This window comes from Rhea pennata, chromosome 4, assembly GCF_028389875.1.
Source record: "Rhea pennata isolate bPtePen1 chromosome 4, bPtePen1.pri, whole genome shotgun sequence".
In the NCBI taxonomy this organism is placed as follows: domain Eukaryota; kingdom Metazoa; phylum Chordata; class Aves; order Rheiformes; family Rheidae; genus Rhea; species Rhea pennata.
Window position 1 is genome coordinate 49,715,348 of NC_084666.1, and position 22,821 is coordinate 49,738,168.

At 40.2% G+C, this 22,821-nt stretch overlaps 1 protein-coding gene across 4 annotated transcripts in view; it reads left to right on the forward strand.

Moving 5' to 3' along the window:
• The window catches only part of SLC10A7 (solute carrier family 10 member 7), a 153,324-nt gene extending 144,133 nt beyond the window's left edge, over positions 1-9,191 (forward strand). For all 4 annotated transcript variants that reach the window (XM_062573887.1, XM_062573889.1, XM_062573888.1 and 1 more), the window contains 2 exons: positions 2,648-2,793; positions 6,477-9,191. In XM_062573887.1, coding sequence (XP_062429871.1) covers positions 2,648-2,793; positions 6,477-6,521 — 191 coding nt within the window. In that variant the 3' untranslated portion in view covers positions 6,522-9,191. The remainder of the gene's footprint in view (positions 1-2,647; positions 2,794-6,476) is intronic.
• The last annotated feature ends 13,630 nt before the right edge of the window (positions 9,192-22,821 follow it).

Here is a 22,821-nt window from a genome sequence, read left to right on the forward strand (position 1 = left end):
ATTTGGAAAGCATTAGCAATCATATTGATACTTGAGATTACTATATATTGCTATGAAAAAGTTTAGAGAATGTTTTAAAAAAATAAATAAAATCCCAATGCTGTTTTGTTTAGCTTTGTGGTACCATTACTGACACAAGTGTTTGAGACTGCGATCTGTGGATCTTTGTCATGAAATATTTTCCAAGAGAGCTGCATATTGACTGGAATTACAGAAATCAGAAAGCATGTTAAAAAGAGAACACGGTGCTTTTTTTCATTAAACTAATACTTACCTGCAAATATTACTACTACTTCTTTTCACCAGTCAAGTTTTTCTTAGTAAATAGTAGGAACTTTAATTGCACATTAGTGGCTCACAAGAACCTATTATTGTGGCATGTATTTAAACAAACTGTGAATTAGGAACCTCTTTCTATACAGTGATCTAATTATATTGTCATACTAATTATAGTATTTTATATTTATATTTGACAACTTTATTTTTCTTTTCATAGTTTACCAAAATAGCTTTCCTCTAGACATTTTACCTTTTAGACTAAAATTTCTTATACTTTCTTTCAGTCTAGAACATGTATAGTAATTTAAAGACTGTCTTAGTCACTGTCAGTCCATTCTGTTCATATCTTTGGCATTAGTTTTCTATATGATTTTAGACTAGTCATTTTAGTATCCTCTGATTCTCTGAATGAGTCCTGTTCTCTTGAGTTTTTGGATCTGTGGATGAAAGTGCACTAGCAAATATCAGGTATTGCCTTATGAATGTAAATATAGCATGTCCATAAGTTAAGCATCTAGATTATTTTTGTGCAGTTAGGGAACAGAAAAGGTTCTACATGGCAGAAGTTCAGACTGGGAAATGAGCAATAAAACCATTATCTGCTTACAAAAACAGTATGATGGGCATTTGAAGTAAATTACACTCTTTAATGTAATGCAAATGCCCATGTAATTTCTATCCAAATACTATCTATTCCCCCCCCCCCGAAATTACTGTTATTTTTTGCTTTATTGTTTTGGTGATAGGTCCATGATGTTTTTTGAAAGTAATTATTTAATAATACTGAAATTAAGCCTGCAAACCTTTATTTGATTTAGTCTTTCCCTGAAAATATCCACATAAGTAAAGGCTACTGTAATGGGGACTAGATTGTTAGTGATTCAATGTGATGAAGCTAATTAAAATAAATTAAAAGAAATTATGGTGTGGAAACACCATGAAGATTTCAGCAAGCCTAGATGTGTGTCAGGGATAGTAGTGCATTGGTGGAGCAATAAATATTCAGTAAATAAGTTTTGTTTCCTCACCTAGGAGGAGGCAACTTTTATTAAGGGAGACCTGGAAAGATGTTAAGAAGAATAAATCCGAGACATAGGGAAAGCTTATGTAAACATGGTGACTTCAGTTGATCTGAAACATCTACTACTTGGGGAGTAGAGTGCATGTGCCACAGCTCAGCTTTTTATGACTGCTAAGAAAGGAGACACACAGATGAGCTCAGTGAAAAGCTCTTATCTGGTCCTCTTCACTGCAAGGTCGATGTGGTGGAAGATTCCTAGAATGACATTTAAATCAGGTAGAAAATAAGGTATGCCCTCTCCTGAGGTATAGCAGCCACTCTCGTTTGTGATTATCCAAACGTCTGGTCAGATGAGGCAAAGATTGTTAACAAGTTTTGCCTGCTCACATGCTTTGTGGAACATGGTAGCAAAGTTCTATGATTTAAACAGGTTATTTGAACAATAATGTTTTTGAAGTAAACATAATCTGTTTCATTATAGCAGAATAAAATCAAATTTCATCTTAAATATCACTTCAAAGAGTGGGAAGATTATGCATGGAAAAGTCTATTAGAGTTAGCACTATTTATTACAGATTCTAACTCATAGGAAAACTAGCCTATCCCTAGTTCTAAACACTCATGTCTTCCAACATCTAGCAATTTCTGTGCTGCAGCTGCTCCCTAGTTCTCTATAGGCACGACCACTTCATATTTTCACTCAGGTCGTTAGACCTTTTCTCTCTGTGGCTCGCTCTCCTTTGAAACATACAGGTGGAGCAGGGAGTTTTGCTCTCTAACACATGAGCGCTCACCTGTACAGTCCTTGGCGCTCTACCCTGTCTGTGTCAATCAGCCAGAGCATGGGAGGCAGCTGTCATCTTGGTACTTACCTACTGGTGGGCAGTATTCAAGCAAAATGCAACCCTCTTCCAGTGGTGAAAGCACTGAAGAAAGGATACAAGGAATTGGGCAGGTTGGAAAGTGAACAAGTTGAAATACAGCACAGCAAGAGGAAGTAGTGAATAGAGTACAGGGCTGTGCTCAGCAACCAAACATTCATGCTGTAACAGAATGCATTTTACATCAAGTGTTCAGCAAAAGTTTGACAGCTATCAACATAATTAGAGAAGATCTTTTATGACATTCTCTTACTTCTTCCTTTCTGGCACAGAAAAACTTTCTCTGCAGTGGATATTTTTCTTTATGTTCTTCTCTTTGTTTGTTTATTTTAAAACACTCCTGAGTCTTCATTTTGTTTCCTTCTGGGTATTTTGGTGAAATCTCAATACAATATAAAATGTTTCACTGTGATCTTTTGACATAAAATCTGAGGTGAGAGTCTGTCTCCTATTTTTCTGCCTGCAGGGATTCCAATGTTGAAGATAATGTTTGCAGGATACGAGCACCTGTCCTTAATTTCCGTCCCCTTACTCATCTATCATCCTGCTCAGATTCTTCTTGGCAGTCTGTTGGTATCAACAATAAAATCTTGGATGGTTTCTAGGCAAAAGGTAAGAATTGCTCTTACTGATGTATAATGAAAGTCTGCTGTTATGATAAAACACCTAAATACAAATCTAAAACTACTCAGGTTCCTTGTTGTAGATCCCATGGTAGCAATTTATCTTTCTTTACTTTCTTTGTTACAGTGATAGTCACAGAGGCATCAAATTAAAAACTCTGGACTTTATCCCCCTTGGCTTTGAAAAAATTGAAATCCAGAAGTTCATAGTAGTCAGCCTTTAAATTACAAATTATGCCCGATAAGAATGGTTCAGTCTTTCACTAATATTCATAGCTTTGGACCTTTCCTGGGCAGATGTCCCTGCTCTGCTGGCATGGGAGCTGTGGGAACCAGGTGAAATGAGGGCCCTTTGTGAATTGAATAGAAGAAGGACTAAATCTTTCAAATATTTTTTACGTGGTTACCCTTTACAGTAGCAAGAAGTCTGTGAGAGGCTGATGTGTCACGCTGCACATCAAAAATATGCCATGGGATGACTGGTAGGAATGTAGCCTATAAGCTAGATCTTTTCACATTGACACCAGTGATTCAAAATCCACTTAGTTCTGTACTGACTGAAAGTATTCACCTCTGACAGCCGTTTTGTGACCTAGATGAAGTAATTGCAATTTTTTTGGCCTAGCTCTCAGAACAGGAGTAACCATTTCACAGAAAAGTAGTCTTTAGAACTGATTTTAATGCTGTCTTTAATGTTCCAACATGGTAAAGATTAAGAGGTTATGGCAGCTGAAGTAGTCTGTGACCCATAGGCAGTCATTCTGGGTGAAGGTCGGGACAAATATTGTAAGAAGCCCACCTCTACCAGTACTCTGCACTCTCCACCTGTCAGTGGAGACATATTTTTTAAAAAACCTTCCATGTTTCCAATTTTCAGCCCAGACCAACAGGCCATTTTACTTGCCTTACTCCACTGAAGTCACATTGCTAATCTGAATACTAAAATTCCCTCAAATTTTAATTTTATGGGAATGCACTGTGTGTTACCTGAATTGTAAAGAGGAGCAAGGCTTCCAGTTTTCAGGAATTGTACCCAGAAATCCAGCTTTTGTTAAGATAAACCCATCTCAGCATCCAAAAATGAGTATTTGAGAATCATATCTCATTTCTGAGACTCCACTGGTCTGAAAGTCATGATAATTTTTTAAAAATCTTTTTCCAACAGAAATTATCAAGAGACATTAGTAGACCTCATTAAAGGTTGTGTAAGGGAAATTATGTGCTATTCCTGCGGAAAGATAGCCTATAGTTGACACCAGCAGTGAGAGAATGATCCCCGCAATGCTGGCTCTGTTTGTCATCTCACTGCTCCCTGCTGCTAAGACAGGGAGTGTGACTAGAGCTCATCCAGACCTCCCTGATCCTCAGGGGCTGTGATGGCCTGTTGGGGCTGCTGTCAGTTGCTGCACGTTAGCACAGTCTTTGAACAGGGCATCAGGAAAGTCAACCAGTACTAGAGAGATTTAAAGTTCACCAGCACTAGTTTCTTATTCATTAAGCATCAAATAAGCCTTCTGTGCTAATCAGACTGTAATGCTGCCATAAAGCTACTTTGGGGGATCGTTGTTCTGTTGAAGCCGTTTCTTCACTAGATCTTTTGTATTATTCACAAATGTTATTTTAATTACTCTTAAAAAAAAAATCAATGAGGTTGGGACTGGTACAGTTGCAATAAGTATAACAGAATGTTGTGACTGGATAATGGTCTCCTGCTTTGAAAATAAACATGTCATCATCACCCTTGATGTTTATTTTCTATAAACACCTTGGCTTCACTTTGGCATCTCTCTTGCAGGGGGAGGCAGTTATCCAGTCACAGTACTCAACTGCAGTGACATTCTTACTTAATTATGATAGTACATGTGATCTGCTTGTATGAAATTGAATTTAAATATTTAGAGGTTCATCTACACTAAGGTATTCCTAGTTTGTAAATATGGCAGCAGAATCTGCCAAACTACAAAGTAAAAAATTGTTTCCCCAAACAAGATGTGGAACAATGTCTTTCTCCTAAATCTCTCGCTGCATAATATCCAAAAGTTTAATCTCAAATGGCTAGATTTAGCAATAGTTAAATGTTGGTGTTTCTGAACGGTGGTGTTTCTGAAGGGAATATAGCCTATTTATTTTTAAAGATTTGGATTTTTTTAAGGGTTTACATTTGTGCTAGAATGTTTTCCAAGTAGTGCTTACAAGCTTTAAATGTACAATATTAAAGGTTAATATCTACAACAGAAGACCCATCAGACTTCATCTCTCAAACTGAAAAATGTTTTTTTAGCCAGTCCTCTAGAAACAATAGTCTCTCACCCACTGAGCAATGTTATTCTGTCAGGGCATCTCCCCCCAAAAGCCAAAACAGAAGTAACAAATGTAAGGAACTTCCCCTCCCTCTGACCAATTCCCCCTGACAGGGTCAAGGGCTGCTCACAGAAAATGTAGTCCTCCCACACAGCTCAGCAGGGTGCTCATCGCTTAGCACAATTATTGATAGTAGCTGCAGAAATACCCTAGGAGAATAGGTGAGCTCTCAGGTAATCAGTTCATTGAAAACACTCCCTACTTTCCATTCATTCCCTGCGACACTTCATACTGTGTTAAAGGCTAATTGAAAACTTGCATGTACCTCTGTGGACCTGTGGGGTGCACTGCATGAAACACACTGCTCTCCACCTCCAGGTCCTTCTCATCCTGTGCAGGCTGTGCTGCTCTCATACCATAGGAAAGAGGCCCTGAGCTTCTCCTGTGCTTTTTTCTAGAGCACACCAAACGAAGGCATCCTGCACAGTGCACAGGAGGAGCAGCTGAGAACCTAACCTTTAAAGCCCATCACACATATCTCCTTGGTTAGAGAGGCCTCTTCCTGCTGAAGTAGAGGCATGATCACCTATCATTTGAGTTGAACCTCTGTCACACACTGAGTAGTTAATTGGATAGACCTGAGGGGGACACAGAGCTGGATCTTGCCATTAAAGTAAAGGCACGTAGTTTCTCTCCTCTGTGTAAAAATATTCAGTAAGAGTGGAGTTAAGCTGCAGCCCTTTTAAACTTAGAATGACTTCAGATGCCATCCAGCATAAAATTATCTCTGGCCTGGTAAAGTTTGGCTTACTGTTATCTTTTCTCCAAAAGGAAGGCATAAACATTGCAGGTGCTTGACATTCACCACTGCAGCAGTGACTATACTCTGAGCTTTGAGCCATGTGGAAGGAGGCCAGACACATGGCCTCCCATGGCCACACAAAGATGTTTGCAAAAGTTTATTTCACAGTCTTTCCCAACTAGGTCAGAATCTGTTGCATCTATGCCACAGATTTTATTTTATTTTTTTATTTTAATTTTTTTTTTGAGTCAGATCCCAATAGTTGCTTTCTAAAGGGCATCTGAGACTCATCTCAGCTTCTTCCACCACCCTCTAGCCGTGTTCCCAAAGTTTCCTTATTAAGGCTAGCTGTGTATGGTTGTGATGGGCTACTGGAGAGCAATTATCATTACAAAACCCAGATCATTACAGAACCTAGAGTGGTCTGTCAGCTCCATGCTGATACTTCACTCAGCCTTGCAGAAGTACATGGAGCATTTTGTCGCTACTAAAATAAAAAGCTTGTCTTGTATTGTTGGTCTTTTTTTAGGAGTGCAAAAAAAAGTGACTGTTTTCTTTACTGTTCACAGGCACTGAAGTTAACAAGGCAGCCCAAAGCACCCGTGAAGGTATAACGATGGAGGTGGCCTGGGTCACAGTGAATGTATATATGTACTATACTGTACACACAGACAATTGAGACAACTGGGTATCTGTTAATGTTGCTTCAGTGCATATTTTATTTTTATATATACTTATATATATATATTAAAAGGATACCTGTATAAGTGCCTTACAAATGCATTTTTGGCAAAAACATTGTTTCTAGAAGCCACTTTGATGGTTACTGCAAGAGGTTGTACAGTATTTTGGAGTCCTTTAGTTTTTATTTTTCTAGCAGAGTGAATGGTCATAACTAACAGCTGTGTTTCTTCCATTGCCTCTGCTTTGAAGCCAGGGTGCACTAGCTCTAAGTTTCTGTTTTAAACTAGCCCAAATGACCAGAAGCCTATTTCACTGCTGGCTAACCCTGAAGAACAGCTTTTGGAACATTTTTTTCAAGATTGACTTGAATTCGTGTGCGATTCTGTTACACTTCCTAGTCATATGACTGTGACATGCCTTTTTCTTCTGAGTTTGTGTATTCTCAGCATGGGGCCATCCATTGGATAGAAGCTGAGAAGCATGAATTATTTGCATTTGTTGACACAGTTGTCTAGACATTCCTTCAAAGTTAATGGTTTTTCAAGAAAATTCTTTCAATTCTACTGTATGATATTGTGCCATTGTATATCTTAAATTCCTCATAAGCTTCTTCAAAGAAATGGTCTGGTGCTTGGGTTATGAGTGAAGTATTTGTGTTTGCAGCGAGGACATCTTTCATAATTTACACCAGAAGAACACATTTTTTGTTTTTCTGTTTTCTTTTCTTTCCCCCAGCGCAATGCATAGAGATCTGTAGTGACAGAATTTAGGATGCTCATATTTAAACAGAGTCCTTAGTAAACCAAGTTAAGTTTTCTTTACTACTGTATTGGTAATGAATAACAGCTTGTGCGGACAAGAAAGTTGACGATTATTTTTTGCCAATTAAAAGGAACCTTCTAGGAACAAGAACACTATCTTAGTTAATCTGATAATTAATCAGAACTTTTTTAAAAAATCAAGTGTTGCTATTTGTAGTCATATTATTAAAAAAGGATATGAAATACTATTTGTACAAGTAAAGAGAAAGAAACACAGGCATATGCTTAAACATGCAGCCAGCCCTGCATCTTATCCAATAGATTAAGATTTCAGAAGAGTGCAGTAGTCTGGACTCTTGAGGTGTACCCATCTGCAAAAATTGTGCTGGCAATTGTGCATTAAAACATTAAAAGGAATGAAAGAAATAGGTCAAACAGGGATTGACTTAATTGCAGAAGTGTCTGTGTGTCATGGTTAACATTGCATTCATTTGCACCATTAAATGCAAACACCTAGGAACAGATCTTTAGCAGGTGTAAATTATCATAGTGCTGATAACACTATAACTATTTATACAAGCCAAATATCTTTTCTATGAAATAGGCACATGCAACTCATCCCTTTACCTTAATGAAAAAAAATCGTGTATGTTTTATCTAGTCTGTTATTCCTAATTTAACAAGAAGAAAGTAATTTGGTACCAATCAGCAGTGCTTTAACTGATGGTCAGTGCAAAGCTGGTCTGTCGCCACCTATGAGAAATTATCGGGGTTGATAGTGACATCTTGTTCAAAATCATCATCACCAGTTGTAAGGAACTGCCTAACAAAGGTATGTGATGTGGTAATGTATTGAATTCTCTTCTTTCCACGGAGAGGAATCGAACTGGGCATGCTGAGCTTGCGTGAGGGCTGAGCGGCACCATCTGCCACCAGTCCGCTCCAGTGTTGTGCTCTGTTCTCACCAGCTGGTGGTGCAAAGGGCAGCCGGCAGTGGGCTCGCAGTATGGATCAGTGTATCCCTGGAGAGCATACGTGGATCCAGGAACAGGCCAGCCTGAGAGGTAACGGGAGAGAATAGCATGTATGTTCTTGGCCCAAATTAAAGGTTCCCCTTAAGCAGGCTACCAGAAACTGGCTCCATGTCAAAATTCCTGTCCGTGCTTAAAAACCCTGATTGTAGCAGAGGGCCCGGATGCAGGACTATTTGCCTCTGTTCTGTTTCCACGAATCTGCCCTGAACTTCCAGAGCATATAAGGATCTGATCTCAATCCCACTGAAATCTGTGAATCATTCTGTTGGTTTTAAATGGCAAAGGAGTAGGCCTAAGGAGAATGCTGGGTTTTGTTTGTTTGTTTAAATAAACAGGAAGAGGTCGAGCATAGAATTACTTCTTCCACTTCTGTGGTTGTATCGATGCTAAATGGTCAATACACTGCAAATACTCTTACTGAGCTACCTCTGAGTACTGAATCTCCCATTTTCAGTACATCCAACAACTTGCTTAGATTCCATGGGAAACATCCATTTTTTCTTTGTTAAATATTTTCTGTGCTTAAGACTATTTCAAACTGTTTTAAGAGACAGTTTTGTTAGATCATTGACAAAGTCATTGCTGATTTCTTGGGACATCCTAAATGTTGCATAGATTTTTCTTAAACCTAAATGAATGTTGGAGGTGTTGATCTGAAGGGAATATAAAGCAAAACTGAAATACATTTTTAAATACTTAATGAAACTTAATTATTCATATCAATTCTGTTATGTTTGAAGACTGCTGTTAGTTTTATGCTTTCCTATTGTGCATATGTCTTTAATAAACAGAATGATTTTGAATTTAATGTTGTTAGTAAGAAAAAAGATAAAATTCCTTATCCTTTAGGTCATCTTTTTACTTCTGTTACCTGAAGTTTTGTTCTTTTGTGGATAAACCTTTTAAATTCTTTGCTTGTCATTTTAAAAGAAAATCCATGAATAGTATAAAAATATTTTATCAACTAAATTTAGGGAAAGAAGGCCCTCTTTCTGTGCAGTTTCTTTCATATGGATGTAGAAAACTATAAATACTTGGTTGTACATTTTAAAAAAGTGAGAATCAGAGAATATTCTAAATTATAATCAGATGAAAATTAATTGAATTCCAGCACTTTTTAAGTAGAAGGTTAAAACAGTTCTAAATGTTTCCAATTTCTTAGTTTTGTATTTAACTGAGAGACCCTGAATATTGAACATAATCAGACAAAACTAGTGGCAAATGAGAACTTTGCCCATTTCAAACATCAGGATTTTCTTGATCATTAACACTTCTTAGCTTCTACATATCTATAATCCTATCTAATGATATAAGTGGGGGAAAAAAACTTAAAAACAATGAAATAGCACTTGCCAGTTCACAGGGATTCTCAGCACCTTTGTGTTGAGAGTTACTCAAACATTTCATCTCCCCTTTGTGCTGTAAATTGAGAAGCTTATGACAATGCTCCAGTAATAACTTCTTAAGTATTTAAAATCAAGATCTGTAGTTTGTGTTTGTTTTTGTTTTGTTTCAATATCCTTTACTGAGTTCAAATAGGCTATATGGCAGAAAAGCCACAGTGCCAGCAGAAGCTGGACTGTTGTGCCTGTTTACAGACCAAAAGGAGAGTAATCCAGCAGTTTCATTTTACAAAAATACAGTCCGATATGTTGTTCTGGCAGTCAGGCAAAAAGGAGCCTGTTTTGTAACATGCTCCTTTGTCATTATTTTCATCTTCAATTTTATTTGCGTGTGGTCTTCTATGGAAATATCTCGACAGCAGAGGTTAGAAAACAAAGATGAAATATTGTGTGTCTGCAAGCACATATATTTGTGTGTTAAAGCATATGTGCGTAAGATACGAGCAGATGTATACGTAGAAATCACTAGTAAGGACCAAGTCCCTGATATACATTTTTTGCAAGTCTACATATGGAGAAAAAATTACTTTTCTGATGTTATTCTGACATTAAAAATGAAATTTCAAACACTGAATTGTGTTTTGTATTGAGTCATAATCCTTTACAGAAGTTTACAGCAGACTATAGCAGTATTGTATTTTTAAACTGGAGACTGTTTTGCACTTAAATAGATGTTGATACATTTAGGAAATACAATATGGTAAGAGGCTAAATCATAGTTTCTCCATTTTAGTATAATCCAATTGCATTTATATTACTATTTTTATAAAGTGCCAGAAATAAAAGCAGTGCCTTGCAAACACGTTAAATAGACACGAGACTAAATTCTGCCCTTAGTTACACTTGCACATCTCTGATGAAAGGGCTGTTAAGCTGTAGAGTAGTCTCCTTAGGGAAGCTGTTTGAAAAGCCCTGCCATTGTTCTAACAATGCGCTGTGATAATGTAGCGTATGGAAGAATATTTTACTTTATATTTGATAGCTTGCCCTTTCCAGCATGTAACAAACCTAATCTCTCTTGTCCCTGCTTCCACGGATGGCCCCCAATCTCCCAGATCAAAACTACAGTATCAGACTGGAGCAGTGTCAGAAGAGGTGTCATCGTCTCCTCTTTGTGGTTCTCCTGCCTGAGCCGCAGATCCCTTATAGTCATTAGACCGTAAGTTCTTTTGAGGATGCACTCAATTAAATTCTCTTAAGTTTATGTGTACAGTTCCTCCAAAATGCTCATAAAACAGAGAACACCCTGCAGGACGGTAAGTAAGCTTCTTGAGTAGTACAGACAAGTGCTCTCCAGTGGGGTTTTTTTTTTTTCAGGACTAGAAAAAATATTAATGCCAGGAAATACAGGTGTAAGGCATTGCTACAGCCAGGTCTGCTTCCCGCTGGAATCTAGAGCTCCAGCAGAGGTCATGAAACCAGCCTCTAAATTGCTTTCTTGCCAGAAAGGTGGAGAGTGAGATTTTCAGTGAGAAGTGAAATTAAATTTGTTAGTGATTAAAAGGACAAGAGAGATGTGTTGGAAGCAATTGGTGCCGATGAGGCCTCTCAGCTGCTCCCTTAAGCAAATTGCAGTCTCAGTGGAATATCAGCTTCTCAGTCCATCAAATTGCAGTAATTGAGTCTTAGAGCTGATCGGAGCATGAGTCACCACTTAATTTTCTCATCAGTGGAGGCCAAATTTTCACAATATTTTTAGATGCATTTCCACAGAGATCTCTGCCAGCCAGTGACCTATAGAGTGACAACAAAATGAGCAATAGCTACTATTGAATCAGACTCTGCTGTCTGCCGCCTACCTACCAACTGCAGTTTTAGGCAGGGAGGATAGGTAGGTCAAAGTCCTTGCTGTCGTTATAGAGAAGAGAGCCCCACTGAGTTGATTTCAACACCTGCATTTGCTAAATGAAACATATTCTTAGATTTCAGTACTCTTCCTGAAGCTCTGAAAGTTGGGGCTCAGCTCACCTAAGGAAAAAAAATAAGAAAAGTCAGTGCCAGATCTTAACTGAAAAGTAACAAAAGAGAGCTGCGTGGCTACTAAAATAACCTGTTAACTCTTAGCATATCTAGTAGGTCCAGATCAACTCGGATTCTGCATTGCTATCTCAGACTGAAAGCAGGCGTGTGGTTAAATATTGATTGTAATTTGTGTTCGAAGAGACAGACGAATATTTAACAGCTGCAGCACATCTCCAAAGGATCCTGTGCTGGTGCGTATTAGCCACTCTTTACATGTGTTCGAAGTTGCCACCTGGCACAATCATTTTTCACCCAGCTAATAATAAGGAAAGATCCTGTTTGGATGGCATCCTCTGTGTGTGGGCTCCATCTAGTATAATTGTAGCAAAATCAAAGACTTGCAGATCTTAGCATGCACATGTTAGTTCATCTCTATATGGGAAAAATTATTATTTATGGTTAAGTTTTCCTATGAAATAATTCCAAATTCGAGGGGAAATCAGTTCTCTTAAAAAAAAAATGTCTTGAAGGAAAGATGATTTCATTGATACGATTAAAAAAATTACAGAGGTCATGTGAGAACTGGCCTCTTGCCAGAAGAATTGCAGAAAATAAAATTTGAGAGTGCTCAATAATTGAATGAAATTCTATTGACAAAAGCTTTTAAAATTATGTGCTCTGTCTGTTTCCTAGCGCTGTGATGGCAGTCCTTCCCAATCGGTACCCTCTGTCTGCTATGCAGCCCATACTAGAGATGTTACAAAATTGTTTTGGATTTCCTGGTGCCTTTCTCATGTGGCTTTGCCACTTCTTACAAAGAGCTTTTGATGGTATCTGCAATAAATTATCTTTCTCCTATCTTCAACTTAGATTTCCCCATTTTAACTTTTCCTAATTCATAATTAAATGGTTTGATGTCATCATCGGGAAAGACGCTCTCTTCTTAGAGCTTGGTTGTGACATTGGACTGCAGTCCTGATGTAATGGCACTTCTGGGGCAGTTTGGAGAAGGGATTGTGCCCTGGACAAATAAAAACTTCCTTGCCTTTTCCAGTCTTCTCCTAGCCACTCATTGCTCACTCGTTGCCTGCCTGAAAAGCACAGGTGATGTTTGCTATCCTGGCACAAGGTGTTACATGCATAGTACTGAGATCCCATCTCCTAACAACATGGCAGCCTAGCTGTGACTGAAAAACCAGGACAGCTTTCTCAGATGCTGCCTGGGCAAGCAGAAGCCAGCTTGGTATGTTGACACTGAAGAGCTTTACCTATTCAAATTCTCTTTTTTTTTTTTTTTTTTTTTTTTTTTTGTTAGGCCTTACAGCTCCCCAGCACTGAAATGCCCACTTGGCATGTAACTCAGTGTTGTATCAGCTCAGTGCTATATTCACTGTTGGTCCTTTGTGCAATCCCACTTTGTGTATCTGTTGCATCTGTCCATCTACCTTGATTTCTGATTGTTCCCCCTTAGCCTCAATGGGAACATAAATATATATATATATAAAGAGCTAGTATGTAAATACTAAAACCAAGGGATTCTGGGAAAACTGCACCTCAGTAGAGGATCTGAGGATTCTCTGGGAAATAATTTTGCTATCAGCTATCAGGATGACACTTTTTGAAGGGCTGATTCTAACCCTTGTGTGCATTCTGAGCAGTTTTGGCTGTACCAGTGGCTGGCATGTAAGTAATACAAAAGAATACTGACATAAAATGAGCAGAATTCAAACGTAGGTTGGTACTCCTGGACCAAAGTCTCCACTTGACGCTGGTAATAATGGCAATGTGGAAAATGTGTATTTACATGAATTACTACACAGTATGCTTTGCCAAGGTCCTCAGCAAATTCTCACTTGTTTTTTTTTCAGTTTTGCTTTAAATTAGAGAAACTTCAGGAGGATCTCAATATTAAAAAAAAAAATCAGTTAAATCTTTCAGACCACTGTTTGTCTGAAAAATTAAGTGTAGTTCCCAAACAGTGGCTCAGGACTAAAAAGATGAATGTTAAGTATTTGGCTTATGCATTCACTGTGCTCTTTCCCCAAAATACACACAGCCCTTCAGGTACCTCACAGAGAGCCCTCTAATTCCCCCTGTAGAAAACTTGTGTAACATATCTGTTTAGCTGCAATTCCCTGCTAAATAGAAGATATCCCAGAAGCACAATAGTGTACTAAAAATAAGAGTATGACACAATTTCAGTCAGTTAATATGATAACTCTCTTTGATGCAGTTCATGAAGTGTTAATGTGGGAAGTCTGTATTTTTTCAGCTCAGCTGCCTATGAGCATTGCACACAGCTCTCTCTCTAAGCCGCAGTCAAATCCCCCAGCCACGTTAACAGCAACACGGGATCAGTACTTCCCCAGTGTGCTTATATTTTTGCCACCCTCTGTGTACCAACTCCCCTCTTTCTGGCCCCTCCAAATGTAAAAACATAGCTGGCTTGTGATACATGAGATTTTTGTGAGTCAGAGGAAGGGAATAAAACTGCTGTAGTCTGTGGACTTCAGCATGTTTCAAGTCAGATAACATGTATTTGTGATGTATAACACTAATACGTAGTCTGTTCAATTATGAAGGGCATAGAGAGCTGTACAGTATGTATCACATATAGAACTCCCCAAAAAATCTCATTTAAAGTATCTAAAGTATAATGTTAGTATTTTTAAAAATTAAAATCCTACCAGTAAGTTTTTGAATGGTTTTAGGTATATTCTTTAAGGAAGGTGAATACTGAGTGGGGAGAAACTACTCTCCATATAGAACAGTATGTATACTCAACCATTATCTTCTACCTTCTATAATTTTCACATATATTTACAAAATTGCTTTGCTGGTTTAGCTCTTTATTTTCAACACAGAAGTCTCTCTGCCAATTCATCCTGTTTGAAAATGGATTTTTACCTTTGGTTTATACATAAATGTGTTCCATTGCATTGTATGTAACAGCTTTCTATGTTTAAATCTTAAATTTCTTCATGAGATTGCAATGCATTTTTCAATACCAGAGAAAATAATCAAAACTTAGACTCCTAAGATGGTACAGTGGTATTGTTTGAGTAGCTGCTGCTTGGAATGTGCTACATTTTTTTCAGAAGCTCTGAGTTAGGAGTTTATTGTTTTAGCAACACGATGTTTGCTCTGAACAAGATCCCAGAAGCACGGTACGTTAGCAGAAAGAGAGGAATATTTACAGACAATAATTCAGTTGAAGTCTTTTATAAATTACAACTGCAAAGAAAGAAAAAAGGGTTCCTTTTTAAAACTTACAGCCAGATTCTGGTTCCAGTGCTGCTGAGTAAGGTAAGTAATGTTTTTTTGATTAACAGGCAAGCCTTAAGTGGTTTTTGTTTGTTTTAAAATGACTTTATTAGGCTCATTAGGCTTTATTAGAATTTTCTCAAATTCTTTTTTTCCTCCCCACTGTTTTTCCCTATGTCCTGCATGGGGGAATGGACTTTCACCAGAAGAAAACTTTCCAGGACTTTTTAGCCTACACCGAACTCACACTGATAAACAGATGGAAATTACTATTTGCTCCTGAAAGAACGAATGGGCTTTGCCAAATCAAGCAGACCACCAAGTGAGCTACATATCTCTTTCTGCATGTTATTGGTTAAAAATCGTGATGGTTACCCTAAAATAATCAAAATACAGAATAATCTCAAATTGGTACTTGGACTTGAGACAAATTTGGGCTGTTGCTTGTCTTGAGGTTTGTTTTTATGTTTGCAGGTCAGAGAGTTAAGCACGAGTGGGCAGCTCCGATCCTTAGCCCCTAGGAAATCCATTCGTTTCTTCAACTGTGTGTGTCACGTCTGCTGGGGTTAATGGGGATTTTGCAACTCGGCCACACGTGCAGACTGGCACGAAGTGGAGTACGTTAATAAGCAGTTCTTTGCCCAGCCTGATGCACTGAAGTCAGTCTCCCGCGAAGCCAGAAAAAAAAGCGGCGAAGTTGAACGGCCGCCGGGGAGCCCTCCCAGCGGCTGTCTTTGCCCCCCCCCCCCCCCCCTCCGCCCAAGGGCAGCACCGCTTGCCCGCAGCACGCGCGGCTCCGCGGCGGCGCAGTCACGCTCCCCGCGCCCTCCCACGCGCGAAACCAGCCGCGGGCCCTGGGCTCGAGCTCTGCTCACGCGGCTGCCACCCACCTTCGGCCTTTAGTTCCCGCTTGGCGACCCGCCGCCCCTCCCCCGAGAAACATGGCGGCCGAGCGCTAACGGCCGCCCAGGGGCTTCCCCTGCCCTCCCCCCGCCCCCGGCGACGGTTTAACGGCTGCCCGCCGCGCGCCCCCAGCGCCCGCCGCCGCCACTGCGGGGCAATGCCGCCCCCTGGCGGCGCCGCGGGGTCCCGCCGCGGCGCCGGGCCGCGTCCGTGTGCGCCGCCGAGAGCGGGCCGGCGTCGCGCGTGGCGCTCGGCGGGGCTTCGCGGGGGCTGCAGAGCGCGAGCAGCCCGCCGAGGCCGCGTCCCGGCACGTCTGTGCGTCCGGAGAGCGCCGTCCCGCTTGGCAGCGGTGGCTGCGCTCGTTCGCCTGGAGACCGCGTGGAGACGGGCTGCGAGGACTCCGGACGTTTCCTCAGGCAGCGTGTGCCGCTGCGATTTTTTTTTTCCTTGCTGAATACTTGTGCAAAATTCATGAACACCAGTAACGTCTCCAGCCCTCCTCCGCCTCTGCCCAGTCACGCGTATTTTCTGCTTCACAGACCGGTCCGTAAGTGACATCCTTTGGGTCAGCGCAGGTAACCTTCAGGGAGGAGTGGCGGCGGTGAAAACCGCAGCGCCACGGAGCGCGCCCCAGCTTAGCACCGGGGCTGGCCCTGCCTCTGGCACAGTGGCCACGTTTCCCTAGGCGCTTCTCCCTTCCTACGCCGCCGGCAAGAAACGGCTTCGCGCTTTGGCCTGTGCTCACGTTCAAACCTTTGTGAGCTCTCTCGCTCTCTGTCTTGTAAGAGGTACCTCTCCGTACGTAGGCAGGAGGGGAAAACGCCCCTGTTAAGATGCTCTGTCAAGAATGGGTTTTTTTTTCAGCTCAACAAGGTTCATCTTTAATTCTGGTACGTGCACCAGGCTTGCGTCAAATAACAAAAGAGCTACAACCCACCTTTTTGCCCTGGGTAGATCAAATATCAGAGCAAAACAATAGCGGGACAGGTATCCCTATTATTTTTATTATAATAGTATTAGAAGTTGCTGTCAAAATCACAGCCCTGCCAGGCTAGGTGCTAGAGAGGGAAAATGTTCTCGTTACCAGTGTACTTAGACTATTGCAGAAACAGACACAAAAGCATGTAAAGGCATTTGCCTAGGTAGTTTTTACCTCTTTGAAATATCTGCAGGTTAACAACCACAGTTTTATTTTCATTTCCTTCTAGTTGGAAAAGATACATGTAAAAGGCTTCCATAAAACACCTTTAAAAGGTCTAGGAGCTGTGCATTTGGCTCTCTCCTGTACTGTGGACATGTATGCCTTAGAGCACCTGCAAGTGCCAGTCACATCCATGGTAAGGCTGTGAAGAAGATGATTAATTCTTGTTTGGCCAAGATACAGAGTTTTATACCAGCCACACTGCCCACTTCGTTGGTCCAGGGTATGAAAGGAATACGCTCTGCTTTCCCTACAGTAGAGTTTCTCATATTTGTTGTTGTATCTTTAACCCTTATTTCAGCACAAGGGGTTGATCTGCCTGCTGAGTCTACTTCCGAAGTATATCACAGTTAACGTGTGACAAGTAGTGTTTGTGCTACATTAAGCGCTGGGAATTACTCGTGACATTTTACTTGACTGGGTTAAATATTTTTCCACTTTGAGCCATGTGTTTGCATAATAAAGATCAGCAAGTCGCATCTTCTATGTTTCTCTCTATGCCAACAGCATAATGTCCTTGGTACCTGGACATCACTTCCTAATGTACATCAACATACACTGATATACAGCAAGTCTGAACTTTGACTTGCCTTTGAAATAGCGACACATTTTCTGAACAACAAATTATGCTTTGACATTAGAAGGTGGCAATCTGTAATGGATATTGCAATCTGAAGATTCAAAGAGAGTATCTGTGATCTCTGTCCTTAGCCCAGTAAGCTGGAGTCTCTCTTCCCTCCTACACATTATTTGATGTTGTGTATAACCTTGGGATGTACTAATAATCATTAGTCAGAGCTGATATATCCTTTATGGACCTGCCTGGTTAAGAAAGGGAGGTGTTCTCTGGAACAGCAGTAAATCAGCAAAACATGCACTTAAATATACAGTAAAATGTGGTTTGAGACATGATCCTTCATATATCATACAACAAAATGCTTTACTGAGAGAGTCACACATAAGCTAATGAGAAAAGAGTGCTTTTGAGATGAGATTTGAAAAGGGGAAATGATTCAGTGGCTGGGAGGGAGGCTGGGGAGAGATTCCAGATAAGCTCGTGGCACAGGGGTAATTGTGACTCCCCAATTCCAGCCAGAGAGCTGAGAAGGGGCTTCTCTGCCGCTCTTGTACGTGATGTGGTGCTTGGAGGAGATGACAGGAGAGAGGGGAGGGAAAAGAAAGGGAGAGAGCACTGCAGAGCTGCAAACCTTTTAAGAGTCTAGACCTGATTACATTTAGAATAAATATTGAGACCCTGGCAGAGGCAGTGGAGAGGGTCTGGGTTACCAGGAGGAACAAAGGGGCTCTTCTGCTGTTTGCCAGCTGGGCCCAACCGGTCACTTCTTTTGTCATTGTCATTTTGCAGTTGAAGTAGCTGTCTTCTTGCAGCTGAATGTTGCAGGAATCATTAGCACATCTCCTTATCCTTTTACAAGCATTTCTCATTGTTATTTAAATCGAAGTGAGTAAATAACGTGTGCATCTGCAGCTCAGCCAGCAGACCAAGGAGCTGGCTGAAGCACCAGGCAAATCTGCAGGGATGAGGGGGAGGATGAATCCTTATCCCTCAGCAACGCAGTCTGTGTGCCATCTCCCCAGGCTCGTTTTGCTGAGGGGAGTGTGCAGAATGTTTTAGTCTCTGGGTTTCTGGCCAGAGCAGAGTGGCCTAGCTGCTTCAGCTCCTTTGGCCTCTTGGTTTGTGTGGTGTTAAGTAGTTACAGAAACTGTGCCAAAAGGGCTTGCCAAGCCAGGCAGCCAAATGTCCATAATACCTGAGGCCTTATTCAACACTGATCCATGGAGAGCACTGCTTTTTTTGTTTTTGTTTTTGTTTTTTTTGTTGTTTTGTTTTTTTGTTTTTTTTTTTTTTTTTTGAGAACAGAGCTTGCTGTGGTTAGCCTGAGCTTGCACATCTCAGTTGACCACTATAGCTGGGCCAACTGACATGAGCAATAAGTTTTCAACTTGGGGCAGGCACATGAACCCTGGTTTCAAAGAATGTTGATGGAAAAGCTCCCATTCACTTCAACAAAGGAAAGCTACTGCCCTATGAATCTTGTCAGCCATTTTAGACCTGACAAAATTAGTCAATGTTTGGCTTTTTGCTTACTGGTGACCATTGTGACCAGTTCAGGGCCTGTGATGGCTTAACCACGCTTTGGGCCAGGTGCTTTGCTTAAGGCAACCTCTCTGCACCACATTCAGTGCCGCTAGTGTATTGGAAGGCTGCCAGCCTCTGATAACTGAAGCTGGGTGGGGTATCTCTTAATAGAGTAGATGCAGCATAGCATCAGGCAACATCAGTTAAGCAGAGAGGAAAACAATTATGCAAGGGCTTGACCAAACTGATTTTGATACTGTGAAAAAGCAGTAAGAAACAGTGGTAGTGTTACATGTTCATGTGCATGTTCAACATGCAAGACTGATGAATTTAGGAGCAGTGATTTGTGAACAGTGAATATGGAGCAGAAGGAATGCAATGACCCAGAAGAGAAAATAAAGAATAAGGAAGTAAGGGAGTGATGAATGGGTATATCTGTACAGAAGTTAGTTTGAAAGCAGTGCTTATGTCTAAACCTTTTTTTTTTCAAGACCAGATGAAGCATCATAATTGCATCAAAAGCTTTAAGCTATAGGAGTGCATTGCCCAAATTGTGTTTGATGTCTGCTTGGGTGATGGGCAGACAAACTTACGATTGGTATGCATTACACCTGAGTGTGAGCTCCTTTTGTCAGTAATTCTGGCACAAAGCACTCTCACTTTGCTGCAGGACAGCAGCCTAACATGAGCTGCAGACTACTTCAGGCTAACCTGTACTGGAGGAACTGGGATCCTTCACTGCTGAAATAAAGCCAACCGACCCATCTGTATTTGTGACCAACACAGTAACACAGTCATGCATCCATAGAGAGAAAAAAAAAAAAAAAAAAAAAAGGAAATTCTTTTACTTGTCACTCTAATATATTATAATGGTTTGTGTTTTTTTTCCTAACTCTTGTTTTTTTTTTTTCTCCTAAATCTGTTACAAACATGAGCACAAATTGGTTTATTTAAAGGCAAGACACTTAAAAATGTGAGGTGCTTGAATGACTTGCCTTTTAATAAATTAATCAGTGCTCATATTTTTAATAGCATTAGGAAGAGATAAAATCTTTATCCCTCTTCTCCTGACAACTGCAATAAATGACACATCATTCAGAAGTCAAGAAAAAAATACAAGCACTTATTAGTCTTGGTCTTAGCCAAGTCTACAAAGTAACATAACTCATTACCATACAAAGGAGATGGGTCTGTTAGAGCTCACTGTTACTGTTTTTACTAATAATAATACTAGAGCTGCATAAATTTAACAGAAGGCAGAGTTTGGCCCAGCATAGTGTTGAAGTGCTGTTATCCTAATCAAATATCTCCACATTGCAGATTGAAGATGTCACTTTCTCTAGTCAGCCTGGTAAGAAAAGCTCTGGATTAATGGGAAAGTACTGGGGAAAAGAAAGTTACACTTTTAAAGCTATACCAATCTGATAATAACATTAAATGTAAAGAGCTAGTGGGAGAGGACATTGGTGTTTGTAATTTATTTGTAAGCAACTACAGTATTGTAAGAAACAATTGACTGATTTTCAAATAATATGTGATAGTTCTTTAAATATTTAAGAGTTTATTGGCCTATTTTCTTAGTTAATTAGGAATTTATTAGGAATTGGGCATTAACAGTAACTTTGTCACTGTTGCAGTTTGCTTTAGATGCTAGATGCTACATTGGGTTACAGAAATATGATTTCTATCTAATGCACATTGACATCAGAGGGGAGCACTGCTGTAAGTGTGTGGACTTGTACTTGAAAACTTACGGGTTGCCTAGTATGTAGTACTCCAGCTCGACTTACTGAGCATAAAAACATTCACTTTTGAGTCCTGAAACAAATATATTTCCAATTACAGCGTTGCCTCTTACTTTGGTTATTCTGCAATGGATGGACCCTGGTGTGGCCACCGTTCTTCTGAAAAAGCAGTGATTAAGACCACCAAGCTCACCTTTGCGAGCTGGGTTTGTGAGTACACTTACTTTCTTTCTCATTTATTTGTCCAAGGTTTGCTAGGCTTAGAAGTTGATAGAATTTGGGCCATGTGTGGACTGCAAAGCATCATTGCTGATCATAGTACAATAATATGGTCAGAACTGAGCATGGAAGTCTCTGTTAGCAAAAGACGTGCCGTTTAATCAAACTGCAGGGTTTGAATAGATCTTGTTTATGTCTCAGGTGTCTCCGCTGAAGTCAGTGGACACGTAGGGGAGGAAGTGAGAAGAGAGCACTGACTGATAATCAGTCATGAAGATGGTTAGATAGTAGGAGATGGCCACAGTGCCCCGCTGAGCAGGATGTCAGTTATCCAGTGTCCCCCTCATCAGGAAGAAAGTATGAGCCATCAGGATTCTGTCAATATCTGCTTAGCTCAGGGGGGGAGTATTGCAGGCTGTGACAAAAGTTGCAGCACCACAATGTAAATCTGCTGCACATCACACATCTCAGGGGAACATCTGAGCCCTTCCACCAGGATACCGGAAGGGATGATTAGTGCTCTCAGAAAGGTTTTAAAATTTACATTTCAAGAGGGTCATTATCAGCACTATTTCTTGCTCATTCAAAGCTTCAGTAAAATAAACCTTTGCCCTTCCTTTGTATACCTTTTCATATTTGGAATGTGTCAGGGTTCTTCCTGTTTTCAAAGGACCTCCTGCAGAAAACCACACAGTTGGGGAGAAGTTTGCACAAACTCAGAATACAAGGATGCTGTTAATCTACCATCTAGCTTTCGCTGAGGATCTCTAAAGTGACCTGGGAAGACTACTTCTTGGTGTATGTTTATTGCACACAGTGTTACTGAACAGAGTCAAAGTAAGAGACAAAGTAAATGCTGTCTGTTAGGCTTAGACAAGCTTCCTCATCAGGTGCAAATGGATAGGAAAGGTTTTCTTCCATTTGCACCTGATGAGGAGATATATTTCTCCCCCAAAAGCGGATGTCTGCCACCGTGTGTTTCATTCCCATAGATCAATTCAGCAATGCGAGGAGCACCTGCGTTCTTCAGATCAATGTTCTCCACTAATGAGCTATTGCTTTTTGTTCTCAAATAGGAACTTAAAATCCACTGGCAAATATTTTGTGAGCTGAGAAATATCAAATGCATAAAATCAAATGTGTAAACTTCTAAATGAGAATGGTAGTTTAAATCAGGGGTTTCTGGTTCCTAGAAAGGAGAGGAAAGTGTAATGCTAGAAACTTGTGCTGAGATTAAACAGGCGACAACACCACAGTGCAGAAGAAGCCTTTCTATTTTTGGCTACACCCTTAAGGTAATAGAGGAAGCATAATGGCTGCAAAGACACAATTAATGAGCAGGTATACAATATTAATTGTGGTAAGTGTAACATACAGAACAATCTATCATCTACTTACATTTTTATAGCAGCTGTATTTTTTTTGACTGACACCTCTGTCTTAACTCACTGCATCCGTATCATGATCAAAACAAATGTGGATCCCCACCATTTTCCAGCTAGAATTTGTTTACCTCTATGGTTGCATATGCAGGAGATACACTACTGCTTGCTATAATCTGTGTTAGGTATTAGTCATATTCACTTACACAAGCAGCTGATTCACCTAAATCTCACTGTTTTAAGTGTTATTGATAC